The 24,244-nt window shown below is 49.0% G+C and overlaps 11 protein-coding genes across 11 annotated transcripts; 4 read left to right on the top strand and 7 right to left on the bottom strand.

Moving 5' to 3' along the window:
- Positions 1-7,326: 7,326 nt before the first annotated feature.
- EJ05DRAFT_269252 (uncharacterized protein) lies at positions 7,327-8,930 on the bottom strand. Its single transcript, XM_033740339.1, has one exon. It carries the CDS (start codon positions 8,658-8,660, stop codon positions 7,554-7,556), a length of 1,107 nt encoding a protein of 368 aa, XP_033595128.1. The 5' UTR covers positions 8,661-8,930; the 3' UTR covers positions 7,327-7,553.
- EJ05DRAFT_269341 (uncharacterized protein) lies at positions 8,794-10,045 on the bottom strand. The gene is made up of 4 exons (XM_033740341.1): positions 9,945-10,045; positions 9,398-9,893; positions 9,186-9,338; positions 8,794-9,138 (listed from the first exon to the last, which is right to left on the bottom strand). Exons 2-4 carry the CDS (start codon positions 9,681-9,683, stop codon positions 8,927-8,929), a joined length of 651 nt encoding a protein of 216 aa, XP_033595127.1. The 5' UTR covers positions 9,684-9,893; positions 9,945-10,045; the 3' UTR covers positions 8,794-8,926.
- A 455-nt stretch (positions 10,046-10,500) lies between these two features.
- EJ05DRAFT_269307 (uncharacterized protein) lies at positions 10,501-11,172 on the bottom strand. Its single transcript, XM_033740340.1, has 2 exons — positions 10,761-11,172; positions 10,501-10,614 (listed from the first exon to the last, which is right to left on the bottom strand). The coding sequence occupies exon 1, from the start codon at positions 11,058-11,060 to the stop codon at positions 10,779-10,781; it is 282 nt and encodes a 93-aa protein (XP_033595126.1). The 5' UTR covers positions 11,061-11,172; the 3' UTR covers positions 10,501-10,614; positions 10,761-10,778.
- A 39-nt stretch (positions 11,173-11,211) lies between these two features.
- EJ05DRAFT_269570 (uncharacterized protein) lies at positions 11,212-12,083 on the bottom strand. The gene is made up of 3 exons (XM_033740342.1): positions 11,967-12,083; positions 11,649-11,767; positions 11,212-11,595 (listed from the first exon to the last, which is right to left on the bottom strand). Exons 2-3 carry the CDS (start codon positions 11,759-11,761, stop codon positions 11,364-11,366), a joined length of 345 nt encoding a protein of 114 aa, XP_033595125.1. The 5' UTR covers positions 11,762-11,767; positions 11,967-12,083; the 3' UTR covers positions 11,212-11,363.
- An 833-nt stretch (positions 12,084-12,916) lies between these two features.
- Positions 12,917-14,011, bottom strand: EJ05DRAFT_269188 (uncharacterized protein). The gene is made up of 3 exons (XM_033740338.1): positions 13,845-14,011; positions 13,332-13,786; positions 12,917-13,281 (listed from the first exon to the last, which is right to left on the bottom strand). Exons 2-3 carry the CDS (start codon positions 13,749-13,751, stop codon positions 13,126-13,128), a joined length of 576 nt encoding a protein of 191 aa, XP_033595124.1. The 5' UTR covers positions 13,752-13,786; positions 13,845-14,011; the 3' UTR covers positions 12,917-13,125.
- Positions 14,012-14,237: 226 nt separating this feature from the next.
- Positions 14,238-14,993, top strand: EJ05DRAFT_515497 (uncharacterized protein; the record flags this gene model as incomplete). Its single annotated transcript, XM_033748607.1, has 4 exons — positions 14,238-14,324; positions 14,374-14,395; positions 14,446-14,555; positions 14,618-14,993. The coding sequence occupies 4 exons, from the start codon at positions 14,238-14,240 to the stop codon at positions 14,729-14,731; spliced, it is 333 nt and encodes a 110-aa protein (XP_033595123.1). The 3' UTR covers positions 14,732-14,993.
- Positions 14,994-16,114: 1,121 nt separating this feature from the next.
- On the top strand, positions 16,115-17,960 carry EJ05DRAFT_505845 (uncharacterized protein; the record flags this gene model as incomplete). Its single annotated transcript, XM_033747745.1, has 3 exons — positions 16,115-16,374; positions 17,015-17,282; positions 17,343-17,960. 3 exons carry the CDS (start codon positions 16,115-16,117, stop codon positions 17,958-17,960), a joined length of 1,146 nt encoding a protein of 381 aa, XP_033595122.1.
- A 199-nt stretch (positions 17,961-18,159) lies between these two features.
- Positions 18,160-18,645, bottom strand: EJ05DRAFT_505844 (uncharacterized protein; the record flags this gene model as incomplete). The annotated part of the gene is made up of 1 exon (XM_033747744.1): positions 18,160-18,645. The coding sequence occupies one exon, from the start codon at positions 18,643-18,645 to the stop codon at positions 18,160-18,162; it is 486 nt and encodes a 161-aa protein (XP_033595121.1).
- Positions 18,646-20,158: 1,513 nt separating this feature from the next.
- EJ05DRAFT_481087 (uncharacterized protein) lies at positions 20,159-20,881 on the top strand. The gene is made up of 2 exons (XM_033744992.1): positions 20,159-20,278; positions 20,337-20,881. The coding sequence occupies exons 1-2, from the start codon at positions 20,269-20,271 to the stop codon at positions 20,594-20,596; spliced, it is 270 nt and encodes an 89-aa protein (XP_033595120.1). The 5' UTR covers positions 20,159-20,268; the 3' UTR covers positions 20,597-20,881.
- Positions 20,882-21,382: 501 nt separating this feature from the next.
- Positions 21,383-22,117, top strand: EJ05DRAFT_542484 (uncharacterized protein; the record flags this gene model as incomplete). The annotated part of the gene is made up of 2 exons (XM_033749722.1): positions 21,383-21,442; positions 21,495-22,117. The coding sequence occupies 2 exons, from the start codon at positions 21,383-21,385 to the stop codon at positions 22,071-22,073; spliced, it is 639 nt and encodes a 212-aa protein (XP_033595119.1). The 3' UTR covers positions 22,074-22,117.
- An 893-nt stretch (positions 22,118-23,010) lies between these two features.
- Positions 23,011-23,850, bottom strand: EJ05DRAFT_490740 (uncharacterized protein; the record flags this gene model as incomplete). The annotated part of the gene is made up of 1 exon (XM_033745912.1): positions 23,011-23,850. One exon carries the CDS (start codon positions 23,848-23,850, stop codon positions 23,011-23,013), a length of 840 nt encoding a protein of 279 aa, XP_033595118.1.
- Positions 23,851-24,244: the final 394 nt, after the last annotated feature.

Genomic DNA, 24,244 nt, shown 5'->3' with positions numbered 1-24,244 from the left:
GAAGCCAGCAGCCCGAGGACGAACCAAGGAGTACCTTCTAAAAGGGATTCCTGCGTCAATCGACATTGACTTACAAGGAGAACAAGTGCTAAACGTCCTCACTGCTAGTCAAGCACGGAAACAATACCCGAACGGCTGTGAACAGGGTGTAATGTGGTTCGTTAGAAAGGACACTCCTCCTGTACCGCATGCACCTGACCCAATACTGCAACCCGTTTTGACGAAGTATAAGGACGTTTTCAAGGAAGACCTGCCCGAAGGGCTACCTCCTTCAAGACAATGGGACCACAAAATAGACACAGGAGATGGCCGACCTATCAACAACGCAGCCTATCGTCTCTCCTTAGAACAGATCGCAGAACAACAGAGACAGATACAGGAGCTAATCAAGCGAGGCCTGATTCAAGAATCAGGAAGTGCCTGGGGCAGCCCAGTACTTTTCGTGCCCAAGCCCGGAGGCAAATGGCGAATGTGTATCGATTATAGGGCACTCAACACACTCACGCGTAAAGATACGACACCTCTCCCACGCATTGATGAGTGCCTACGTGCCTTCGGCCAGTCAACCGTGTTTACCAAGATGGATTTGACCTCAGGATTCTGGCAAGTACGTGTTGACAATGAAGACGTCCCGAAAACCGCCTTCAACACGATCTACGGCAAATACGAGTTCAAGGTAATGCCGTTCGGTCTGTCAAACGCACCTGCCACATTCCAAAAGATGATGAACAGAGTCCTTCAACCTCTATTACACAAATCCGTGGTTGTATACTTGGACGATATCATTATCTTTTCCGAAACCATGGAGGAACACGCAAGAGTGCTGTCAAAAGTACTTGCCTTACTCCGCGAATATCGCCTGCTCGCCAATCCGGAGAAGTGTAGCTTCGGCCAGGCCGAAGTTGACTTCTGCGGACACCACGTCTCGCGAGGACAACTCCGTCCTATGAAGGATAAGATTCAGGCCATCCGCGAATGGCCGGAACCTACGAACGTTAGCGAAGTTCGACAGTTCTTGGGCCTAGCGAACTACTACCGAAGGTACATTAGGGGATTTACAAGCATCGCGGCACCTTTGACAGACCTTCTTAAAGAAGCAGACCCGCTCATTCGAAAGCAGAAGTATAGGCCCATTAGATGGACACTGTCAACAGCGTTTGCCTTCAAAACGCTTAAGAATGCCCTATGTTCCGAGCCAGTCCTGGCTCAGCCAGATGAAACAAAGCCCTTCTGCATCGAAACGGATGCGAGCAACTACGCGATCGGTATGGTGATCTGCCAGGAAGACGCCGACAAGCAGAATCAGCCAATCGCGTTTGACGGGAGGAAGCTCAACGGCGCCGAGCTCAACTACCCAGTGCACGAAAAAGAACTTCTTGCCATCAAACACGCCCTACGCACTTGGGGATACTTGCTAGGAACGAAGAAGACCACGATCCTCACCGACCACCATAGCCTACAGTTCCTCAAGACTGCCAAGGAACAAGGAGGCCGTGTAGGTAGATGGATTGATGAGTTCGGAAGCTTCGATCTAGACATAAAATATCGCCCAGGATCCAGGGCAGTGGTACCTGACGCCATCAGTAGGAGGCCGGACTTTCAAGGCGAGATCTCCGCAATGCCGTCAACTAAGGTTGACGAACACACTCTCGTCGCCCAAATCATTGAGTTCCTTAAAGGAGCGGAACCGACAGAGCATGTGCTAAAAGTCTCCCCCGAAATCCTGTCCCGGCTACGCCTGGACCACGAAGGTAAACTACGACACAAGCTATGGGATTTTGATGATAGTCAAGAAGATTTGTCGGAAAACTCAGCGCCGTACATCCCCGAACAATACCGTACTTCGCTGGTAGAAACAATACACCGTCAATTCGGTCACTTCATGTGGCCCGGACTACTAGGAGCCCTAGAAAAACAAGGCTGGTGGTTTAGAATGAAGAAAGACGTGGAAGTGGTCGCTCGCAACTGCCGTCAATGTCAATTGGCGCAACGAGTGCCACCAAATCCACAACATGAGAGACAGTTTCATAGGGTCGCACGCCGAGCACCCTTTGAAGAATGGGGTATCGACTTTATAGGCGTACTCCCCACCACACACAACGGCAATAGCTGGGTGATAACAGCAATTGACTACACAACGGGATGGCCTATTGCACAGGCAGTCCCTGAGGCGACTGCGGAGTCCGTCGCAAGGTTCATTTATGAGAAGATCTTCATAGACTTCGGACCTCCCGCCGCACTAACCTCAGACAATGGTCAACAGTTTCTGTCAAGAGTCGTTGGCGCATTGCTACGCATCCTCAAGACAGAACACAAGCTCACAACCCCTTATCACCCTCGCACAAACGGGAAAGTCGAGCGCCTCAATGGAACATTAGGAGGCATACTTACCCGTATGTGTATAGGCGAGCTGGTGACAAACTGGGACACGTACCTACCAGCCGCCGTTTTCGCCACAAGGATTCGCCGTCATAGAAGTATGGGAGTTAGTCCATATTATCTGGTGTATGGACAACACCCCAACTTACCAGGGAACATTCCTGGGGAAAAGGATGAGTCAATGTCCTTTGACGAACTCATCAAGCGAGTCAAGAAAGTCCAACACGCCAGAACACTAGCGCTTAGTGAGCTGCTTGTGGAAGCCGCCCGCCGAGACCTCATAGACCCGACTCGACTCAAACCTGAAGATCAGGCGCGACTACCTGTCGGTCAAATCGTTTTGCTAAAGAACGAGCAGAAAACGAAGTTCAAAACGAACTACTTAGGTCCATACAAGGTTCACATGCAACATCCTTTGGGAACATATGCCCTCGAAACACCGAACGGGCGTATCTTACGGCACCTTGTACACGGCAATAGATTAATAACAGCCCGGGGCATTGACAAGCTAGAGGACTTCTGGACTAGACAGGAAATTGACTCACAGATGTCCGAGGAAATCCGGAACCAAGTGGCACCTCACTCACCAGACATCGAGAAGGTTTTAGAGAAAGAAAAACCGACCCTACACTGGACGACTCTATCCTCCCTTCCTAAAAAGGAGTGGAACCGGCTGCAACAGCTACGGAGTCAACGAGAGTTGACGTACGAGGGCGTACGTTCGTTCTTGGTAGGGGAGAGCTCGATAGACGCAAATATCGCGCGACAAATCAGGCTTACCGATGCGAAAAATCGACGTAAACAAAAAGCTACTACAGCTACGTCGGCCGCACCAGTGCCAATCGTCTTTGACGAACCAAGAGACACACCGGAAGAACAAGGTGAGAACAGCGGAGCGATGCAACCGCCGATAGTCAACATCGAAAGAAGCTACGATGCTCCAAGGGCAGAGGAAGCCCAAACGATAAACGAGAATACAGCAGATGACCCGTCAAACGAGATTGACATGGCAGAGGAAGCCACTGCAGAACCGATACAGGATGAATTGCCTGAAGAAACAAGCTCAGGAGACGAGTTTGATGATATACGAATGGACTTAGACAAGAATGTCCAAACTGAAAATGAGAATCCTACGAGTATGGATATAGATACAGACACTGAAGAAGTGCCAAAAGAGGTTGACGAAGTGACCGAACAACCTCTAATAGACTCGGACGTCCCTATAAGGGACCTTGTAGAAAGCAAACCTCATATGCGGAAAAGAAAGCGATCCTATACGGATGAACGCAATAGAGAAACCCAAGCGGCTGTAGCCAGCGCGTCAAGACGAGTTGACAGATCAGAGGGAGAGAGGTACTCCCTAAGGAAAAAGATATTACCTTCTAAGTTGTTACAAGAAAGCTTAGATTACAACTAACCTCAGTCTTTCCTTGAATATCTCCTATGTACACACCATTATTGATCTCCCATTCACTCATTACTCATACACATGGCCGTCAACGAAGGTTGACGAGCCATAGGAATCACCAGGAGGTCAAAGAAAGAAGATGTGGACTTGTGATGATACTATTCAAGTCTAAAATCGCTACCTAAGAACCGCAACCCAACCAGACACAAAAGAAAAGCCGTCAACGCCCTTTGACGCTCAAGGAGAAGGGGTATCAACACAAAAGAGACGTCGTCGACCTAGCCCTGGACCCTCAAAGCGGATTTACGACGACTGAAGTTCATATTCTTCGCGAACTTCACCAGGACCTTCTTACTCTCCTTGGGCATGCCATCCTCGATCAGGAACCGGCATGGCAACCCTTGAGGCGTACGACCAGCCTCGCCAAACGCGTTTGTCGGAAGAGCAAACCAACCCTCAACAGCCTCGTCAAGCGGAAGACCTTCGTCATCTATGTCCTGTATAGGACGAGTGGGGATGATACTCGGGTCGGGAGGCATGATATCATCATAGCCAGGAACGAGAACCTCTGGACCGCCGTGATACATCCATTCTATCATGGCTGTGACCTTTTAATTAGCTAGAGATTACACGAGATAGAAAACCTGACTCACGAGCGAAGGACCAGCCGCAGAGTTTGACCTGGTCTCCTTGAGACCTGACAACTTCTTTTGACGAAGCTGGGCAGCCGAATACCTGCCAGTGGACTTGGTCTTTTCCACAAAAGAAGACTGTTCGGCACGCTGAAGCTTCTCAATGACGTTACGCTCGCCCCGGTATACTGTGGATACACAATTAGCCCCGTCAAAGGCCTTTGACAACATAAGGGAGTGACTTACGACGTGACATGCTGCAGAATTTCCCATTTCCTTGGTGGAAACAATTCAAACAAGTACCTTCAAACAGTAGGAACCCATTGGGAAAAAGCTGCACACACTCCTTGAAGACACCTTTGCCGGCAGAACAGGATCCACAGGCGCTATCACCGAAGTGCCAGAACGCGCCACGAGCCATCATGCCTAGGACGGCAGGAATGGTATACGGATACTTCCCATCCAGTCGTTTCTCGGGATCCCGAAAGATCTGTCCTACTGTTGCTGCGATATCCTGGGGATAGCAGCAGTCATCAAACTTATCCGTCATACAAAACGGAAGCAGATCCTTCGGAATCGAGGCATGTTGACCGCCAGTATACGCCTTGATCAAGCCATCAACGAATTCCTGGCAGAACGGCACTGAGATGGGAGGATCCGAGAACATCTCCCCTAGGTCAAGTTAGCTGACCGTCAAAGGCAATTAACAGGAAGAAGACCTACGCCGACGGGCCAACCACTGCGCGAACTCTGCCGATTTCCCCGAAAAGAAGTAGTAGTCAGGATGAACACTGAGGCCTGACCGGCCTTTCACCATGATCTCGGCACCGCCATAGCTGTCAAGTTCAGTTGCCGCAGTCTCTGATGCCGCGCTGACCTTGCGAGAAGCTGCAGACCCCTTACGCTTGATAGGAGCCTTCTTCACGATCTTGCTAGGACTTCCGAGACCTGTTAAGGCCAATGAGGAAGTCATGGAGCGAGTTTTAGGGCTGTCAAACAACTTTGACAGAGTCCTCACGGCCTTGCGGACCTTCTTAGGAGTCCTAGGTGCCTTAGGACGAAGGCCTATGATGATATTAGGAAATTGAAAACCCAATTAAGGCTTAGAGATTCACCTTTCTTGCCTGCCTTGAGAGCAACTGCTTCATCAAGCTCGTCAATTTCCATTATCGCATCGCTGTCAAGGTCTGATAGCCCAGAGCTCAAAGCTCCTTCCTTTTCAGGATCAAAGACATCGTCAGAGTCATCTGAAAGATTCTCGAACCTGTTAGGCTTGGTAGGAGTTTCAAAAGGCTCGTCAAGATCAGTTGGCGCAGAATCGTGATCTATAACTTGACCTATAGGAACCACACAGGTTAATAAAGTTTTTGAAAAGAGAAGGACTGAGCGAAACTACCTTCTGTTTCAGGAACAGTCTCGTCAATGGCGATTGCCAACTCCTGCGGAATCACAGGGACCAAGATCTTAACCTGTGGAACCTCAGCTCCAAGGGCCTGGTTGTTCTCTTCATTCAGTTGATTCGAAGCCTCGTTTTCTAGGCCTGGATTGCGGAAAAATGGCGAACCCCAAGGACCCCGTGGATACAGGTAGCCATGAGCCATCTCTAAATAGCTCTCACGAACTGTATAGGTCAGCCTAGGCTAGAACTACTAAAGAACTTGACCTACTATCGGGAGCGCGGGCATGTTCTGCCATCATGTCGTCAAGCGACCTCTCGTCTATCCCACCTCGCGAAAAGGCATGACGAAGGTCATCATTTATAACCATGTCCGCTGTAGGAAGGTCAAGTTAAAAAGAAAAGGTGAAGCTGAAGTTCACATACCTGAGATCACAACATCAATTGGGGTAATTTCTGAGCGCGCAGGAGTTTCAGCAGTGTTTTCAGACATTGTCAAACGAGTTTGGTATAGAAAAAGGTCAAGAAAAAGGCGAAATGGTCAAGTAATGTGAGGTTGAAGTTGGCAGGATACGTCAATGGTGAAGGTGACTATTCAGCGCCAAAACAAGCTCGGACCACCCCCCCTTACGCGACGTGTTACTGGATATGGCCTAGCGTTGAAGAGATTTTACACGCCTACCTCTCTTTATTATATGAGTTAGACTCCGTCAATCGTCTTTGACGCCTCGCAGGAGCTCGTATAATCAGGAGGGGGAAGATGTGGGATTCATATTAGGTAATCCCCATTACTCAAATCTTACTCAGCGTAGGCTAGGTATATATAGTAGATAAGTAGACTAGATAGAACGGGCAATCAAGTTTACCACGTAAAATCTACCTAAATTCCTACATGGAGGATAGGGACTAACAGCACTTGACGCCAAGGCTGATGATTAGTATCGACGTTATTCCCGCAAGCCTTATTGGCCCAGATGGCGAGCACACTTCTATCGGCGCCAGTAAACGAGCGCTGATTAGTCTGATTCATCGACTAAATTTAGCTCTACGCATTACTTGGCGCCGCAAGGTCGTTTTAAAGCAGCTGTCAGGCAATGGCAGGCGCGGGCGCTTTGACAGAGAAGAAACTTTTTCAATGCAGTTGCAAGTGATGGCTCCAGAGCCGTTGTGCTTCCACAAGAACCTTTCACGTTCGCATCCTCGGCGGTATTATGGGGAGAGTGCTCGACTTACAGAAACAGTTCCTGTTGGTAGAGGAGCGAACAACTGCCATACTAAGCTATAGATACTAAACGATGACAGGGGATGACTAGGCATCGGGGCCGGTTTCGGACCCCGTTGGCACCCTCAGGGGTCTGGAATCGGGACCTCCGTTATTCATAGAACTTCTGGTAGCCGAGCTTTGCCTAACATTTCCAGGGATTTGCATCATGCCACAAAAGGCTATAGAAAGAAGTCCAGATCTCAAGCAGGAATCCCTAGAGGCAGATGGCAGCACCGTGAAGATGCCCGACTATTGAAACTAATCAAAATCGACATAACCTGAAGAGAGACGAGCGACGAAGTGGGACGGAGTTATATAACTCTTTGCGCCAAGTCTATGCATAATCTAGTAAAAACGAGATAGCAAAGCTTAGCATCCACCGTACGCTCCTTTTCACCCGTAAATGCTCCAACCTCAACAAGGCGAGAGTTCGATCTTGGTGGGAAGTGGTAGGTCGAGGACATCGCAATAGCCTTACGAATCCTTCTTGTGCAATGTGTAGTAGCGGAGTTTTACGGCGCCCACCGACCGACCTGGGAAACGAAAAACTATGTCATCCCAGTCCAAGCCCATCTTGTCCTTGTACGACAGTAAGCGCTGTCCGTCCGACTCTTTCCACGGTACATGTGTTCGTTTGCCTGAGAGCATATAGCCATTGTCGCTCACGTCTTCATCTTCATCCTCGTACTTCTCGTTTCCGTATGTTTCTGGATGGACGGCGTCATAGTTGATGGCATTACTGTGGCGGCCAGTCTCCCTATCCGTGCTTCGCTGCATCGAGCCTCGACCGCTACATAATTTTGGCGCACCGCAATCGTCATGCCGGTATCCTATTACCAACCATGAATCTGATGATAACTTAATCGTTCGGATGACTTCGCCTTTGTTACCAAGCAAGTTCCATCTAAGCGCTGATGACTTTGCATACAATGCTGACATTACGTCGGCACAATAGACGGTTGCTGTAATAATAGGCGAGTCATTCGGTACGTCGCAATAGTAATGCGCAATATCCATTAACTCGTAGTCGCTGGTTCCGCGGTAGATACTAGAATCATATGCTGCCTTTGCTCCTGTGGAAAAGGTTCGCGGGGGACCGATCCGACTGATCCGTGCTGTGCTATCCGCTCTTGGCCCAGATAGCTGTTGTGATGGGGGTGATGTTAGTTGTCGTGATGTCTTCCTAAAGACTGTGCTCCCATTCTGTGGTTTAAGATGAGTCTGTGGTCGACCGCGCGGTCTCTCCTGGACCGAACGATTGCTAGGGTTATGTCGCTGAGGAGGTGTCGCTGAAGCTCCGTAGGACACGTCGACCTGATTGAGTTCGTCCCTATGGCTTTCCCCAACTTCACTACGTCTGCCTTTTCTACTCTTCTCACGCCTGTCTGAATCCGGATTGATATCTTGTTCGCTCACTGTTCCTTCAAAAGGAGAGATGGATTGTCTTGAGGAGTAAAGGCCTGGGGATTCAGCACCATCGCCTTTGTCGTTACACTCTGGAAAATCAGGTCTAGGACCGTTGCTGGCTCTAGGAGAGGGAACTTGGCTGCTAGGGCTTGGCAAAGGCGTTGACTTGGGCATGGATACAGGATCGAGTATGAGGTTCTCTACCCGCTGCTTAGCCAGCCTTCGCCGCTTCGCTAAACGACGTTCTTCCAGCTCCGGTTTCGACGTAAGATCCACCACTTCTGCTGGGGAGATTATCGTATCAGTAGATAAAGAGTGCGTTCGTTTGCGTATTATTGGCGGTCCGCTTGTTACGCCAATATCGCTAAAGAGTGGTTCATCCTCGGCTGGTGGTCTCTCTTTGAAGACGTCAAAATGGGCTCCTTAATTCTACTAGGATATTACTCACTATGACGCACAACTTCCATATCCTCTACGGAGAGAGCGCGCATGCCAACTGTGTCGGGATCGCTATACTGTATGGCATGGTATCCTTCAGTGCCAGCAGCCTCGTTGTAACCGTTCGCTTGGTAGTCTGACGCTCTGTCGCTGGGCTCAACGTGCATTATACTGTGATCTTCGGCTACGTCACCCTCTAAATTTAATGGAAATTCTATCGCTAATCAGTAAATGGGCACCACGATCTACCCATATACTTACCTGGGCTGCGTCCAAGCAACTCGTTTGTAGCCGAATTCGTCTTCGTGACATCAGTAGCGTTGCCTGTCCCTCCATCGTCAAGTGATTCCTGGCCGGACTGGCAGTGCTCTGGCTCGTCCGGTAAGAAGGCAGCGCCAACTCCACCGACGACATCTACGTCCATATATTAGCGGAGTTCTATCGGCTTGTAACGTTCAGTGGGTGAGTAATACCTTGATGTGGCGAGCCGGAAGGGACTGCAACTTCGAACCGAGGGTGCACTCCTGGATTAAGAGAGAGCGATGCATTGGAATCTGGCATTGGGAAATCGTCGATATCAAACCACTCTCCACGGTCTTTAAAGGAGACGGTTTCGGAATGGTTGTGCTCGGCTGTCTTGATTTTCGCCTTTGCTTTGCTCTTGGATTTCGGGTTGGGCTTGGGCGCTAAAGGATCGTAAGGAACAATTTTTATAGGAAACGAAGGGGCTAATAAAGAGATGCTGCAAGAAGACGCCATTGTGAAGTGGCGATCTAGTAACTTCTCTAACTACGAGGAGTCTGAACGAGTAATCCTCTCCCCAGACTGAGCGGCGTCGCTTTATATGTTGCGGTCGACATGGTTGCCTAAGAATAAGGAACCTGCATTAATACCGCATCTATTGTGGAAATGACTGTAAGGGGCGTAGCGAGCAACGCAAGGCACTCTCTGCAGGGGCAGGCGGGCGGGCTCAATGCTTGTCAGCACCAGCGCCTTGAAAAGACACTCGTATCACGCTACCAAGCGGCGTAGATGGACTCGTAGTATCAAAAATCAGCCTAGCTCATCCAGCGATTGGTTAGAAAACAGTCACTGTGACCTGGTCTTAGGCGCCTTGGGCGTCTTTCAGCTGTCCAGGTGTCCATATCACCTCGAATGAAACCACCGATCGCTAGCTTCTTCTTCGATCGTCAAGCACCCTCTCCCATAAGATGAGTCTGTGCCAAATAACCCATGAATCTGTGGTATCCGTCGACGGCGCTTCATGGTCCGGTGACTGGACTTCGGAACTTCGTTTGCCTTTTGTGGCACGCCTGCGGCCATCCCCGAGCTATCAGCTGGCAGATTTCAGGTGTCGGCCCCCTTTTGGTTGCATTTTAATGTTACAACACCGTATGCATCATGCGAGGTGGAGTATCATGCTGATCAGTGTGCCATGCATGTGAATGTCCACGTCACTGCCTGAAGGATTGGTTCTGCGTATTCGACTGAAGGGGCGGGGCGCAATGTAGCCGTGCCAGGGCTGAGACGATAGCGTGTGAGCCACGCATTTGCTCGCTCAAAATAGGGATAGGAAAGGGTGCAGGAAACACTATCGGCAAGCCCGGAGCAGGGAAAAGGTTTCGTAAGACCGCATACGGGTATGGCTATGCAGCGGGTAGAGCGCTTCGCCCCTTAACTGTAGCCGTCACTGGCGAGAGGTGAGCAAGCATTTAGCGAGAGAAGGAGGAGAGCATGCAGCGAAGAAAAACGAACAGCGAGAGTGTACGTACGAGAGCCATAGTAATAGAAAGCAGAGGGGCCGCTGAACGAGTGCGAATGTGAGCTGAAACTTACTTTCCGCATCCGCAATCGTCATGGCACGAAAAGCTGGACATCAGTGCCTGAATAGGAGTGAAATGATAGGGCGAAAGGAGGCAGTGCGGCGATGAGGCGGCGGCGGGGTTTGCAAAAATGCCTGATGGAGGATTCGTTGAGGCCCAATGAGAGCAGTTGGAGCAGGTGAGAGGGGCATGGACGGAGGGATAGGAATAGAGAGAAAAGGCTGAGAAGGAAAAACGATGACGGTGAGAGGGAGGGCGTTTTTATGGTAAACGTTGAGGTCGATTGCCTATTCGGGCGTAGAGGCGAAACCATAAGCGAGGCCCCGGGTTACCCGAATGAGGTGCGTCCCTTTCCGGATGCAGGGTTGCCGTCTGATAATTTACAGCGTGTCCGGATGCTCGTCGCCAGGGATGCTTCTGCTCTTCTCTAGTACCTCGCTAGACACTCTTCTCCGAGCACTTGCTTCTTTTTGAGTGCGCAATTCGGTGCACACGAGTGATTGATTTCCCTGCTGGGATGTTTTGAGTCTTCGGTATCGATACCCCAGCCAGGTCGTAAGTATGCCAGATACTCCTTGGAAGTAATCTTACTTTCGATCTTTACTTCCTTTCCTACCTACGTATTCATCGATAAGAGTTCCGGACGGTATGGTGCGGGCATCCGCCCTTTCGGATTCCGAGCTATAAAGTATAGCTCCGATGAAGATTGCCAAGGGTAGTCGAGAACATGGGAATGTGAAACCCTTTTGCGTTGATACCTTTTACGTCCAAGATAAGTGCACTTCTTTTGAATTTTAAGGCATGCTGCACATTGCGGTTGCTCTGGACTGCACTTCTGTTTTCGAGCGCTATGACTTAGTTAACATCGAGAAGGTCTGCAGATCTAGCCTGACCTACCGACAATATTCGCAAGACAACGTAAGTGTCATGACCAAAGTCTCGTGAAGATTTATAGACCGTGGGTACTCGATTAATATGCGTCCAGAGGATTATCGGCCACGCGAACATAAGCATGTTATCCTATGTCGTGATTCTCGTCAGACTCATAGTCTCGCCGAGCCATGACAGTATTGGCGTTGCTGTAATTAATGTATGAGAGGCATCAAGAGCTGTTGTAGATCTCCCCCCTTCAAAGACGTTAGACAAGAGTAGGTCACTGGCTAGCAAAGCCGACCCGGCGAGGTGGCTTGATCGGGGAGCGAATTGAAAAGAAGCCGACCTTCTAGCATAGCGCAGTGTGTGGTCGGTATCTGGGATGCACGCGCAAAGCAGGCAGAGTTGGACGACCTGTTGGGATGGAATATACCTGTGCCCGGACTCGAAAGATTCGAGATTTCAGCGGACTTGTAGATGCGCACCATTGAAACTTGGTACCCAAAAGATCTAGGGCGAGACTAAGGGGTCGAATGCCTGCAACTCAGCCGTAGTTTTGATCCCATGAGATTCCATTGGCCACCTGATGCAGGCGGAGATGCCGAGTTGGCTGGGCTTGGTGCGGAAGAACGAAAATAGATTGAGATATCTAGATGTGTTGCTCTCGCGCGCGTCTAGAATTCACGTGCCTGTGTTAAAAAGATATCTCCCTGAACAGAGTATTATATTAAGTCTCACATTATGCCACTGTTGTGGACGAACTATATATCGTGATGATTTTAAGGAGCGGCAGGTCCACCAGTATCAAACGAAAGATACCAGTATCTAGGCAGAGCCATTCACAGCTCAAAGAGCCTAGAGCTACGTACGAAGTAGCCGCACATCCGAGCCCTCGACGGTCATCATACCTTCTAAAGGGACCACTCCTCCGTGATCAGAGGATACAGAACTGGCTGGGCCAATATAACCGTACGCACTACTCGCTACGTACGTGTACACTCAGCGAGCTATTGGAAGATAGACCGGTAGCGCCCCACAAATTCCAGGTGATTAAATTTGCCCCCGTCGCATCCCTTCTCGATAGCTAAGAGGCCTATGCAGACATATACACGACATCCTCTTGCCCCGCAATCTCACCCACTTATTAACACACAAGGATTGTCAGATCGGTCTTCAAGGTCATGTTCGGCGACAAAGACATAAGCTACCAGTTTATGCCCAGTCCTGGTCAACCTCGCTGGTCTTCATGGTTCTACCAACTGTCTTGGCGGGCCGTGTCGAAACATCGCCAGAAATTTTACTGTCTCCGGTAAATCACCCTCCTGTTCACCAAATAGGAAGCCATGATCGACATCCGGCACCGGAGTGAGAACAACTAAGCTAGGGTGCCACATCCGGTGCATCGCCACGACATCTTGGGAGATGCACTCTGCTTCAGCATAAATAGATTGAGCCGGAGGTAGGCTTCCTGGAAGGGTCTGTGCCGAGGGCGAGCACTGAGCATACTATGACTCTGCCTCTTGATTGGGATTGATTATATCGAAGAATGCAAGGAAACGGTCGGCGTTCCTATCCTCGTCTTTTTCTTCGAGCCGAGAAGTAGACTCGATATCGCATCTAGTCCAACATAAGGCATTATGTAAGAGCGACCCTCCGAAAGACTTTATAACCAGTTAGCTTAGCCTGGTAGATCTATATAGCTATCATGTACTTCACCGATGAGTATAGTCTTTCGTCCTCTGAATAAGTCTAGAAAGCAGTCTAAAGCAGCGCTAATATCTTTCTGGCTCGCTGGGAAGGGCTCCTGAACCGCTGAACGATACTGAGGTACAAGTAGTTCGCACATGAGGGAGTTCGCCATATGCGCATGGTATTTTGAATGTAGATGTGAATTATCGTACACACCTCCCCCTCCTACAACCAGGAATCCCGTATAGACAGCGTTTTCCGGCCTATATCTAAGAACAGGAACTGGAAACCCAGGAAGCTCTACCTTCTCACAGTTTGGCGATAGCGGTTGATGTGTCCGTCTCTTGTGTTCCGCTAGAATGATATCAGGATCGCGTAGGTCGTCGTTTTCAGTATGAGGGCCCTCTTTGAAGAGAATACACGGTATCCAGACATGTCGCATAAGCTTAGGTAGGTGTAAAGGTATGAAGCAGTCGTCTATCAGTTTAGATGAGTGTAGAGACACAAGGTAACTTTCTACCAGCTGAGGATGTACATGCTAACGATGGATGACATTTCCTACCAAGACATGTGCCTAGCCGGACGTAGCGGACCCTCGACTGCCGAGCTGGTCGTAACCTCCTAAAGAGATCAGCTGCGCGCTTAATTGGAGCAAAAGTATGTGAACGGATCCCCCGAGGAGGGGCGATTTACTGTCGTGACAAGGGTAAAGATTGATCGGTCTATTTCTCCTGATGGCCTAGCTATCCCATCAAGGTAAGCTCAAGTCACCCGCTGAGCCGTCTCCTCTTATAGCAAATGCAGGATTGGATGAGGCAAAGTCTTCCCCATTAAGTGTCCCGATTTAGATCTCTACGTACTAATATCTATCGATGTCCCTCTTGCAGAGACAGTCTCACATCTGTCTACAGCACAGTCCTCCCCTACTATGACATGTATTGCACCTGAGGACTATTCGTCCGAGACCAACACCTTGAATCGCAGCTGTGAGACCTGCCATCGCCCGAAGATACAGGTACGCTAAGCTTCTTAACTATATAGATTATGCTCACCAGTGCCCCCAGTACGATGGCGCTCAGCCAGAATGTAATCTTAGTCGCGTAGAGCATCGAAAAATATACTCACGAGCTCTCTAGGTCACAAATGCAATTTTGCTGGTATTATCGGTGTACACCGCACGAAAGACGAGAACAGCGATAATAGTCACACGCTCCACGCCATCAGAGCTTGTTCCAAGAACTTTGAGGTATGTGCAAGAATTCCTTGGGATTATCTATCTTATTCCGTGCCAACATATAACGCCTCCAGGAGACAGCAATTGTGCAAACTCCGAAACAACCGACAAACGGATCCCAATCGCTGAACGATCGACTACGAGATACAGTTAACCTAATTACACAGCTTGAGATCAAGCTCACATAGGCATCTCGCAGCGGCAGCAGCGATGGCAGACGGACGCGCGACGTCGAGGTTCTTTAGGATGCCCTGAGATCGTGGAAGATCTGCTAGAGGAAGCAGACCAGTATACAACTTACTAGTACAATCTCCTTAATATTGAGCGTCAAGTATCGGCGCCCATCGAGATACTTGCTCTGAGACTATATAAATATTGGCAATGTAACACAAGCAATACGAGGTAGACCTATAATGAAGAAAATCTAGCTTAATTTACTATATCCTAAACTGCGTCGCTGACATATCCTAATATCGCGGGAACGTTGGCGAACCGAACGTGCTGACCTGGACCCCTGCCTACCTCACCTTGAATGAATTTGTCAAGTGCACATTGCGGGCGCGTGCCGAGACCGTGGGGCCCCGGCACGTCTATGGGGCACCCAGTCTGCCACGTCAGATGCATGCCCCTCGCGAGCAAGGAACAGATTTCAGATCCCCATGGCTGGCTAAGACGTAACCGATGTCCTTGCTGATTGGAAGGCTTAGTGAAAACCCTAGCATTGTTCTTGGTCGCGGTGAAATTCGGATCCACACTGCGTCTGGGGTGTGATCTGTGCCCTGATAACCAAGAGTAATATTATTCATAAGGGGTAAGCTCGGGTTTTATAAGGGAGTCCGGGCCCCTTAGCCTAGGTAAGTGCGTCACAGAAATAGATACGGACAAATACAAATGTTCGAAACTTTTTGGAATGAAAACGTGATCGGAGGTATTAATCTTTATTCAAACAATCTGTTAGATCTGTAGCGTGGAAGATTCGAAGACTGTCACGTCCTGGAATCAGTTGAACAACCTTGATCATCTCCTCTGAGCACACGATGGTGGATCTCGATGTCTGATATCTGGGAGGAGTCAAGGGGCCAGGAAAGACTACTCCGAAAACGCCTTCAGGAAGGTCGGCCCGGGATACGATACTTGCCACACAATACCGGGCCTGATTGTTGGCTATCCCAACTTTTTTTTTCGTACGTGCAGCCGTATCACCAAGGCATTTGGTGAACTTACATGCGCAGTGCCAATGAAGTATACCTTCACTTCAAACAAGAGCCCACCCATGAGAGTGTCTTTCAAGTAGGCGAAGGCGTTCCTATACACTTTGAGTTAAGCTAGGTAATAATAATCCGCTCTAAGGTAATTTTCGAAGATATAAGGGGTCTTTATGTTTTGAGTTTGTCGTTGACCATGAACCTATTCACAAGGTAGATATCTGGTCAATAAAGAATCCTTGCCGAAGGGAACAGTGAAATGTCGAATCGCTATTGGTTTTGCCACCCAAGTCTTCTTGTGTCCTATGGGGCTCTTATCATATTACCAAGCCCTTCATGCTGGCAGAAGAGAGAACTAATGCAATAATGTCTAAGATAGGCACTTCATTTGAGGAAGCACTTGCTGCCAGAAAACGACGGGTCGCTGCCGGCTCTGGCTCATTAGCGCCTTGTGTTCCCAACCCGTATACCGAGAGTCTCCCCCCAGTGCTCGACTTCGCCTGCGCGTCCCTAGGCCTGAAAGTGAATTGCCCCGATGTCCAAGTCTGTCTTGCAGTTGGCGGATGGAACGACGACCCCGAAATCGATGGGCGGAAGACCATAGAGAGCAACGTTAGTCTGTCTCTGTTCGTACATAATCTCCACAGGGCTCTCTATGGCGATTCCCCATATTTAAGAACCATCAATTCGATGAAGTTGGTAAGCAAGTAATGCTAATACGCTCCGGAGTGGAGTGACAAAGGAGTGACCGGAGTGACACTCCGTGACTCCGCCACTCCGGATCGATTGGAGCGACGATACGGAGTATAATTCATTATCCCCCATCACTGGAAAGAAGGCAACTGCTATGGAGGACGAGACAGTAGTGCTGCATATCTGTTGCATGAACCAGGGGGTGAGGGTAAATGCAGGTACCTTGATCATACGGCTAAACCGTGGCCCTGACCGCAAAACCCGACTTTTTGCGGTCAGGGCCACGGTTTAGCCGTATGCTGGGCTACTTGCCTGTAGATTGATGCACTAATACTTAATATAGGTAAGTTCAGCCATCCCGAAGCCACAATCCTTTAGTTCCACGCCGTCGTCTAATCCCTGTCTTCAGCTCGGGTTTTAAGCTGGAGGTGAGATTCAATTTCAAACACCGGTCGAATATGGGGTATTGAACGTCAGAAACGTCGCAAATTGAACGTCAGCTGAGGTTTCAAACACCCCCTCAGCTCTGTGGCAGGAATGCCTGCCTTGCTTTGTGCAACTTATCAAGGTCAGCTTTTGTTCCGGATCTTCAGAGCGAGAAGACCTCAAACTTCGCTACAACATGTCGCTGGCGCGCTTCCAGCTCGCATATAGTCCTAGAAGGCCATTGCCACCTTGCGAAGGACCAAAGCTGTTGCCATTCAAGAGGCATAAGGGTAATATCCACTTCCTAAAGCTTCTTAGTTCGTCGCCGCGCTTGGACGGATCTGAAGGAGCCGAAGGAGGTCACAGCTATGTCTTCAAGGTTCGCATAGGTAAGAAGAAGTATGCACTAAAGGTCGTAAGTAAATACGCGTATATTTAATCACTGCTTTGTCGTTCAAGCCTAATATACGTCTAGTTCAAGTTCTTTAGTGTCGAGCAAGAACGCTCTTCGGTATTTCCTACCGATAGGGTCAAGGCAAGCGATGAGATAATCACCTATCACTCCGATCCATTTTATGCAGAGTGTAGAGCATACGGAAAGCTGCAAACCCATGAGCAACAGCAGCAAGAACAACGAACAAGAGACGAGAGGCGGCAACATCGGGAACATCCACACCGACTAGCTGTGCCCTGCTACGGCTATCTTTATCTCCCAGCAGAACAGTATGGGGAAATTTTCAGCGAGCAATTTGGGATTCGAGACTGGGACTGGCCAGAAGAAGATGAAGACAAGAGCTGGCGGGAGAAGCCACCGTTCCGAGCTTTGGTGAAAGAGCTCGTAGAGTCCAAGGAGGCCATCGTTAATGCAGAAGAAATGGAGCGAGACCTACACGAACTGAGGAATTTGGGAATATACCCAGTAGACCTGTACGCGAGGAATTACCTGGATGGAAAACTTGTTGATTTCAGTAGCGCGATGATGTCTCCACACTGGTGGCTTGATTCTCTCAGACCACTGCGGCGCCAGAGGGTGTTGGACGAGGAGCTTTTGCTATTCAGAGAGATGATCAGAGAGGCACAAACCGATTCCTGAGATGTAACGGTGATTCACTAGTATAGAAAATACAGAACCAACACGTCCTGGGTAAGAGCATTCGGAGTGGACACACTGTCATTACAAAGGAGACAGCGAATTCTTCTAGCTCCTTGGATCCAGGGTAGAGACCCAAAGGTATGTACCTGAACCACTCCTCCAATAGTTGAGCTTTATCGAACTCCTTAAACTCACTTGATTATACACCAGGGCTCAGTATCGTGAGGAGCAAGTCAAAAAGGAGTTGGTACGGCTCATCAGGAATGCGGCGACCAGACATATATCCTGGCAAGATAAACCAGATTTTGGTGTCTCTGACCTTAGGTGGTAACCAGATGCGAGTACGTCCCTCGAGATACGCACGAGATACGACGTCCTGAGATGAGAGAAGTCGATTTGTAATGCTGATCGGGGAGTTCGGTGGGGCTACCGGTCCCTGAGGTTGAGATGAATGGCCCAGCTGAGACTCCTCCGCGCATGCATCTTCCATCGACCTTACGCCAATGTTGCATCCATTGTATTGTTGGTTGGAAGTCTCCGATATGGAAAGTAGGGTGGTCTCTGCCGAAAGGCTTTGCATCATTCCGGTGCTGCCTTCTTTTCGATTATAGGGATGGCCGTAACGCTGATATGCTTCGAATAAACAAGGAGCTCCTTGCTCGACTTCTGCGCGAGACGGGCGCATACTCGTCTTCTATTTCGTTGACGACTTTTTCGCAATTGCACTACCAAAGTACACTCAGCTTCTCCAAGACTTTAAGATAGCCATCATGGAAATCTTTCAGATGCGTGAATGCACACCAGATAAGTTTCTCGGCATCAAGATCAGACGCAACAGAGCCGAGCGCAAGCTCTATCTTCTGCAAGATGTATATATCTCTAATATTGCTGCAAGATTTCATCTGCAACACGATTCAAACAAGTACCTGACGCCGTTACCTCTTACCTATCCTGATGCAAGAACTTCAAAACCAAACAATGGTCAGGGGCAGGACCAAAAACAAGGTCAAAACCAGGACCAAAAACAAGGTCAAACACAAGACCAAAAAGAGAACTACGCAAAACTATCACCCCATCAAATCTATGAATATCAACAGAAAGTTGGCTCGATAGGATATGCTGCAGTGTTTTCACGTCCAGATGTGGCCAAAGCCCACTCGATACTGGCTGAACACCTGCAGAACCCGTCAATCGAAGACATCCGAAGCGCCGATCGAGTCATACAGTACCTCTATCAGACACAAAGTCTTGGTATCCTGTACGACGGCCGAGGTGCAACTGAGATATTCCAAGGGGCTAGCGACGCGGCTTTTGCTGATGACATCAGCAATCGAGCATCTTCTGAAGGTTTTCTGTTCAAACTCTTTGGCGGTCCCATTGATTGGGCAGCGAAGGAACAAAGAACTGTAACCAAATCAACGACGGAGGCCGAGCTCACGGCTCTGTCTCACGAAGGCAGTCACTACAAATGGTGGTTGCGCTTCCTTGAGAGCATCCAATTCGAAGCAGAACAGGAGATGGTAATGTACGGCGACAACCAGGCGACAATCCGGATCGCGACGAACGAAATCCCCAAGATCAACACGAAACTCCGCCATACCGATGTTCATCAGAACTGGCTGCGGCAAGAAACACAACGAGGGCATATCACAATCAAATGGCTCCCAACGGCAGAAATGCCTGCGGACGGATTTACGAGGCTTTTGACGAAGCAACAACAAAAGCAGTTTCTAAAACAACTGAATTGGTCCCAACAAACGAGATCTAGCTTTAGCTATGAGATAGCCAAACCTGAGGGGGGGTGTCAGAATAGAGACCTATATACAAGGCAATGAAGAAGTTGGCTGAGCAATCCTCGACCACAGTGTATTATGTAAGCAAGCTGATAACTGTATATCGGCGAATAAGACTTCAAGGTTGAATTGAGGCCTTGAAGCCTGAAATCATGTCTATAAAAGAAGCCGACTTCTCCATGAAAGGAGGAAATCAGATCAATAAAGGAACAATCTTCCCACAATCTCCAACACATACAATTCTAATCTAGGACCTCAGATTGTATCCGATTGTAGATGGTCATGTCTGATATAAATGAAGCACAAAGAACACATGATGAGATTCACGATACCAAGCTTTTTCCAATATCTAGACTTATCCAGGCGGGACTGTCTACCAGTAGCTTTACAAACCATGCTGCCAGAATCAGAGGTGACAGACATGGTAAGCTAAAGATTGTGAAGATCGCTATGGAACTGATAACAGTGCAGCTCCATGATGCATTCATTCATATCGATCGCGATATTCAAGAGAGATGTCTCCCGGTTCGTACAACTTTGCAACACTTTTACAGCCAGCTTCGCGATGCCACGGGTGAATTAGTTTCTCAAGTAGCACAGCTTCACGAGGCCAATGCTACGCTCGCCAAGAACAATGAGAGTTTGCTTAGGGAGATAGAAACGCCCCATCTCACGATCGACCCGGCCTATCTTGCACAGGCTTCCGAGACTCAATCGTCGCCTACATCAACTGCCGGGTTGCAGGGGGTGGGACCTGACCTCACTTTTGAAGCTCTCCTCATATTCGATAGTGTCTGCCCATGCCGTGTTCTCCATCTTGATCTGCCACAGCCTTGCGATTGATCCGGGTGTCCGCCTTGCGAGCTCCTTTGTATTGGCGGGCGATGCTCGCAGTCTCAAATGTTGGTGGCTCTAGAAGCGATTCACAGCTGTCGTAGCCGGCAGGCTTGTGACGACCAAGTATGTAGGACCGAAGAGTCTCGAAACAACTCCTCCATTTACTCCCACGACGAGAAGGAGTTGTTGGGGAGATCCACACGACAGGACACATGCTTGCGGATTGGTATCGAGAAGAGTGTGGTTGTGTGTTCAACCTACTTCAAAGCTCAGCACGACGATTGCTTAGATACGATCGCGCAATCTAAAAGTAGTATGTGTGACTCCGAGGACGGTGTCTCTTGGCTGACAGATCTGAAGATGCTAGTAAGATGAAGGCGCTGATCATCTGGGAGAATGTACTAACAAGGCCAACAGGACCAGAATTACCCCATTCCGATTCGCGTAACGCCAAAACTATTCAAGACTTGCCCCCGTTCAAAGAAGTTGAAATTGATTCGGAGAAGAGATAGGGTAGCCGATAATGTGATTTCGACAGAGGAATGATAGGCTATGTACAATACAGATCATTCCACGAACAGTACGCGGGTAGTCCGCGTGACGTACATGACATACCATTCGAGGTCCGCCTCACCATTAATTTGGGAAACAAATGTATGAGCAGCAAGATCTCCGAGCGATGTCGCACAGTCCGTCATACATATAAAGCCCAAGGCATCCGGATCTCATTCCGCCAAGTTGAGGGGTTTGTAAGGCCGTACAGTGCATCATTTTGCTTCCTTCTGCTTCGACATGGAAAATAGAATAGCCAACGAGGCTGAAGTGTCCTTATCAAAAAGAACCTCGTGCATGGTACAGCATTTTCACACATATACTACCAGTACCGTATTTCTTCAAACATTAGTCCAAGCCAATCCAGTCTCCTCGTCTGGAACTGGTTCCTATTTTGGGTGACTACCCCTTAAAGATTGAAGAGGAACGGGGAATCTTACGGATATACGGTAGGGGTGAAGGTCTGACACACGAAGACAAGGCCCAGCAAGTCGACAACCAGCGTGACATCACCATAGTGTTGTATTCAGCACAGATACAATTGCGTAAGATACTCAATCAGGTCCCCATGTACCTATTCCCCTTATGGAACCATCCACCACACAACTTCCCAGCTGGCGTATACGAACCTCCATTCGGTAGAGAGGCGTCAACAGGCATACCTTCGTTTCTCAATTGGCTATATAACTGGCTAAACGTGAGTAAAGCGATGGGTGTGGATTGGGATGATTATAACGATCCTTCCCCAGATCTAAATATTACTAGGCTACGAGCGAAATACTATGGTGCAGAAACAATCATTACTCGACCATACCTACACTACGAATACCATTGCCCAGAAGCCGACCGAGATGTACCGAGCATGGAATTACATCAAATCTCGAAAAGAGAGCTTGACGGCTTCAAAGTCATGCTTGCATGTGGTCCTTGATCCGGAGTACCAAAGCTTTCGACGGTATTCGAACACGTCCAAAGGTAACGAATATTTTTGGCACAGCGTGAGTATCATTCATTATTACATAAGATATCAAACACATGATATCAAACACCTAACATGAGGCGACAGTCAATTCGGAAATCGCTAGGTTCTTGCACAGTGCTGCGAGTCTGTATGGTTTAAAGACCTTGAAGGGTTTGCCCCGATCCATGAAGTCCCCGAACTCCTTGAAGAAACGATGCAAGAGAGTAGAGGACCACAACTACCCCGCTTCGATTGTCTCCACTCCAAGAGTTGAGACTGTTTGGAAGAAAAGGTGATCGGGCGGTTGATGTGATTCGTCCGTAACTTTTTCAGCACAACCCTTGCTTTCGCTTGTCCTCGACAGAGCTTCCTCGCACGAGCATCAGCGAAACATACTTGTACCTGACGGACACTTAGATCTGTCAGCGCAGTAAGATATGGGTCTGCGAGCCGCTGCGTGAACCGTTGAGTAAGGATGGCCTGCGCGTTGTGCGGAAGGTCCTTGCAATTCCATGGCTCAGTATCCATGGCCTACCAGTTTAGCCGAGACTAGGCGGCGACTTAGTGGATTTAACGGCTCAGTATCAGACGGCTCAGCATGATGACACTGTGAACTAATCTATGAAGATGATGCTCAGTACCGTCAGACACACATCTGTTGTTTTCGTAGAACCTGACCCTCTTGACCCTCGTTTACGAGTTTAGTCTCCTCATTATCTGATAGTAACTCTGTTGGGCCACGCGGCATATTCGCGGGACACTTGGGTGCCGTGCTCATTGCACGCGACGGCAGGAACACGAGTAGTGTTACTGGAACATCTATAATAGGACATCGCCTGATAGCTTCCGGCTCCTGGATTCAAGAACACTAACTAACAACCCAGTCAAGATGCTCTTCTTCAACCCGCTAAGCTATGAAGATCTTAGCAAGATTATCCTCAGAGAGTAGGGCAGTCCCGGTGACCGCAATCGTCACTATAGCTGGAGCAGCCGCATAACGTGTCGTGACGCCATCGTCTGCCGGGCTGTACAGAGGCGATGTGCCCTGGTGCACCAAGCTGGCAAGTGACGGAGAGGGAGAGGGAGATGAAGCAGAGAAATGCTGCGGCGTAGCGTTCGGTCCGTCATCCGGTGAAGGTGCTCGGTAGCCGGGGATGGCCGGATCACCGCCGTCGGATGTGGTGCCGGAGCACAAAACAAAATGGATGTCAGCATCGATCGATCCGGCTGCGCATTGGCGTACAGGCTGATACGGGTTCTCTGTGCCTTTGGCTGGCTCAGGTTCAAAGTATGCATCCCATGGACAGAACTTGCTCTTGGAGCATTGCATCGCACCACATTCGCGACCATTAGTTCCGTAGACCTTGACGCCCTCGTCCCATCCAGGACACCCTTGACCAGTATGATTTTTGAAAAAGGTATCAACGACGCCAGGAGTACTTGTTGCACAATCCACGAAAGAGATGTCATAGCTTATAAACCAGTCTTTCCGATCGCCGACATCACGTATGCTATACTCCATTTGGGTTTGCTTGCCCGATTTTGTCTGGGCTTCGAAGAGCTTTATACTTGTTCCACACTGACAGCCCCTCTCGGGAATGATGACAGGAAAAGATATTTCATGCCCGGCTTTGAGTGCAATTCCATTCTCAGGATTAGGATCGTCAAATGCAGTCGTATGGTATGCATAAAAGTCCTTGACACAGTAGTTCCTAACAAACACCTTACCTTGAGGAGCGTCGGACATTTCGTAGTGTGGGCCAACGCCGGAGTAGTATTCGGCCAATGTCTATTCAAAAAGAGCAATGAAAGCCATAAAGACAGCGAGAGCGAAGTCCATCATCGCGACCAACTCTCCAGAAGTTATTACAGGGCAGAAAGGAGAAAGGCGCGGCAGAACGATATAAGAGTATAGAGTACATTTTTAGAACAGACCCCAAAACTTGTCTGCTCCTACTTCGGGACAACGGCATTTCTAAAGAAGTCCCTGTTTCGTAGTCGACTGGTTCTAGCCCAATTCTTGTATAGAACACGACCGTATCTCAAGAAAGATCTGCTGTCCTGATATAAAAACAAGCTCCCACTCATTTTCAGTTGCGCAAGTCTGGAAATGCCGCCCTGCAAGCACTCCAGCTGGCTCG

The sequence above is a fragment of the Pseudovirgaria hyperparasitica genome, assembly GCF_010093815.1.
Source record: "Pseudovirgaria hyperparasitica strain CBS 121739 unplaced genomic scaffold EJ05scaffold_36, whole genome shotgun sequence".
Taxonomy (NCBI): Eukaryota; Fungi; Ascomycota; class Dothideomycetes; order Acrospermales; family Acrospermaceae; genus Pseudovirgaria; species Pseudovirgaria hyperparasitica.
The sequence above is the reverse complement of the archived record's forward strand: the minus strand, read 5'-3'. Positions and strand labels throughout refer to the sequence as shown.

Coding starts and splice junctions, on each gene's coding strand:
- EJ05DRAFT_269570 (XM_033740342.1), bottom strand. CDS start 11,761: ATGCTTATGTTCGCGTGGCCGATAATCCTCTGGACGCATATTAATCGA. Junction 11,596..11,648: donor TACGTTGTCTTGCGAATATT/GTCGGTAGGTCA, acceptor ACTAAGTCATAG/CGCTCGAAAACAGAAGTGCA.
- EJ05DRAFT_269188 (XM_033740338.1), bottom strand. CDS start 13,751: ATGCGACATGTCTGGATACCGTGTATTCTCTTCAAAGAGGGCCCTCAT. Junction 13,282..13,331: donor AGACTATACTCATCGGTGAA/GTACATGATAGC, acceptor CTGGTTATAAAG/TCTTTCGGAGGGTCGCTCTT.
- EJ05DRAFT_269307 (XM_033740340.1), bottom strand. CDS start 11,060: ATGGTTTCGCCTCTACGCCCGAATAGGCAATCGACCTCAACGTTTACC.
- EJ05DRAFT_269341 (XM_033740341.1), bottom strand. CDS start 9,683: ATGGCGTCTTCTTGCAGCATCTCTTTATTAGCCCCTTCGTTTCCTATA. Junction 9,339..9,397: donor TTCCGGCTCGCCACATCAAG/GTATTACTCACC, acceptor ATATGGACGTAG/ATGTCGTCGGTGGAGTTGGC. Junction 9,139..9,185: donor GTTGCTTGGACGCAGCCCAG/GTAAGTATATGG, acceptor GATTAGCGATAG/AATTTCCATTAAATTTAGAG.
- EJ05DRAFT_269252 (XM_033740339.1), bottom strand. CDS start 8,660: ATGCCCAAGTCAACGCCTTTGCCAAGCCCTAGCAGCCAAGTTCCCTCT.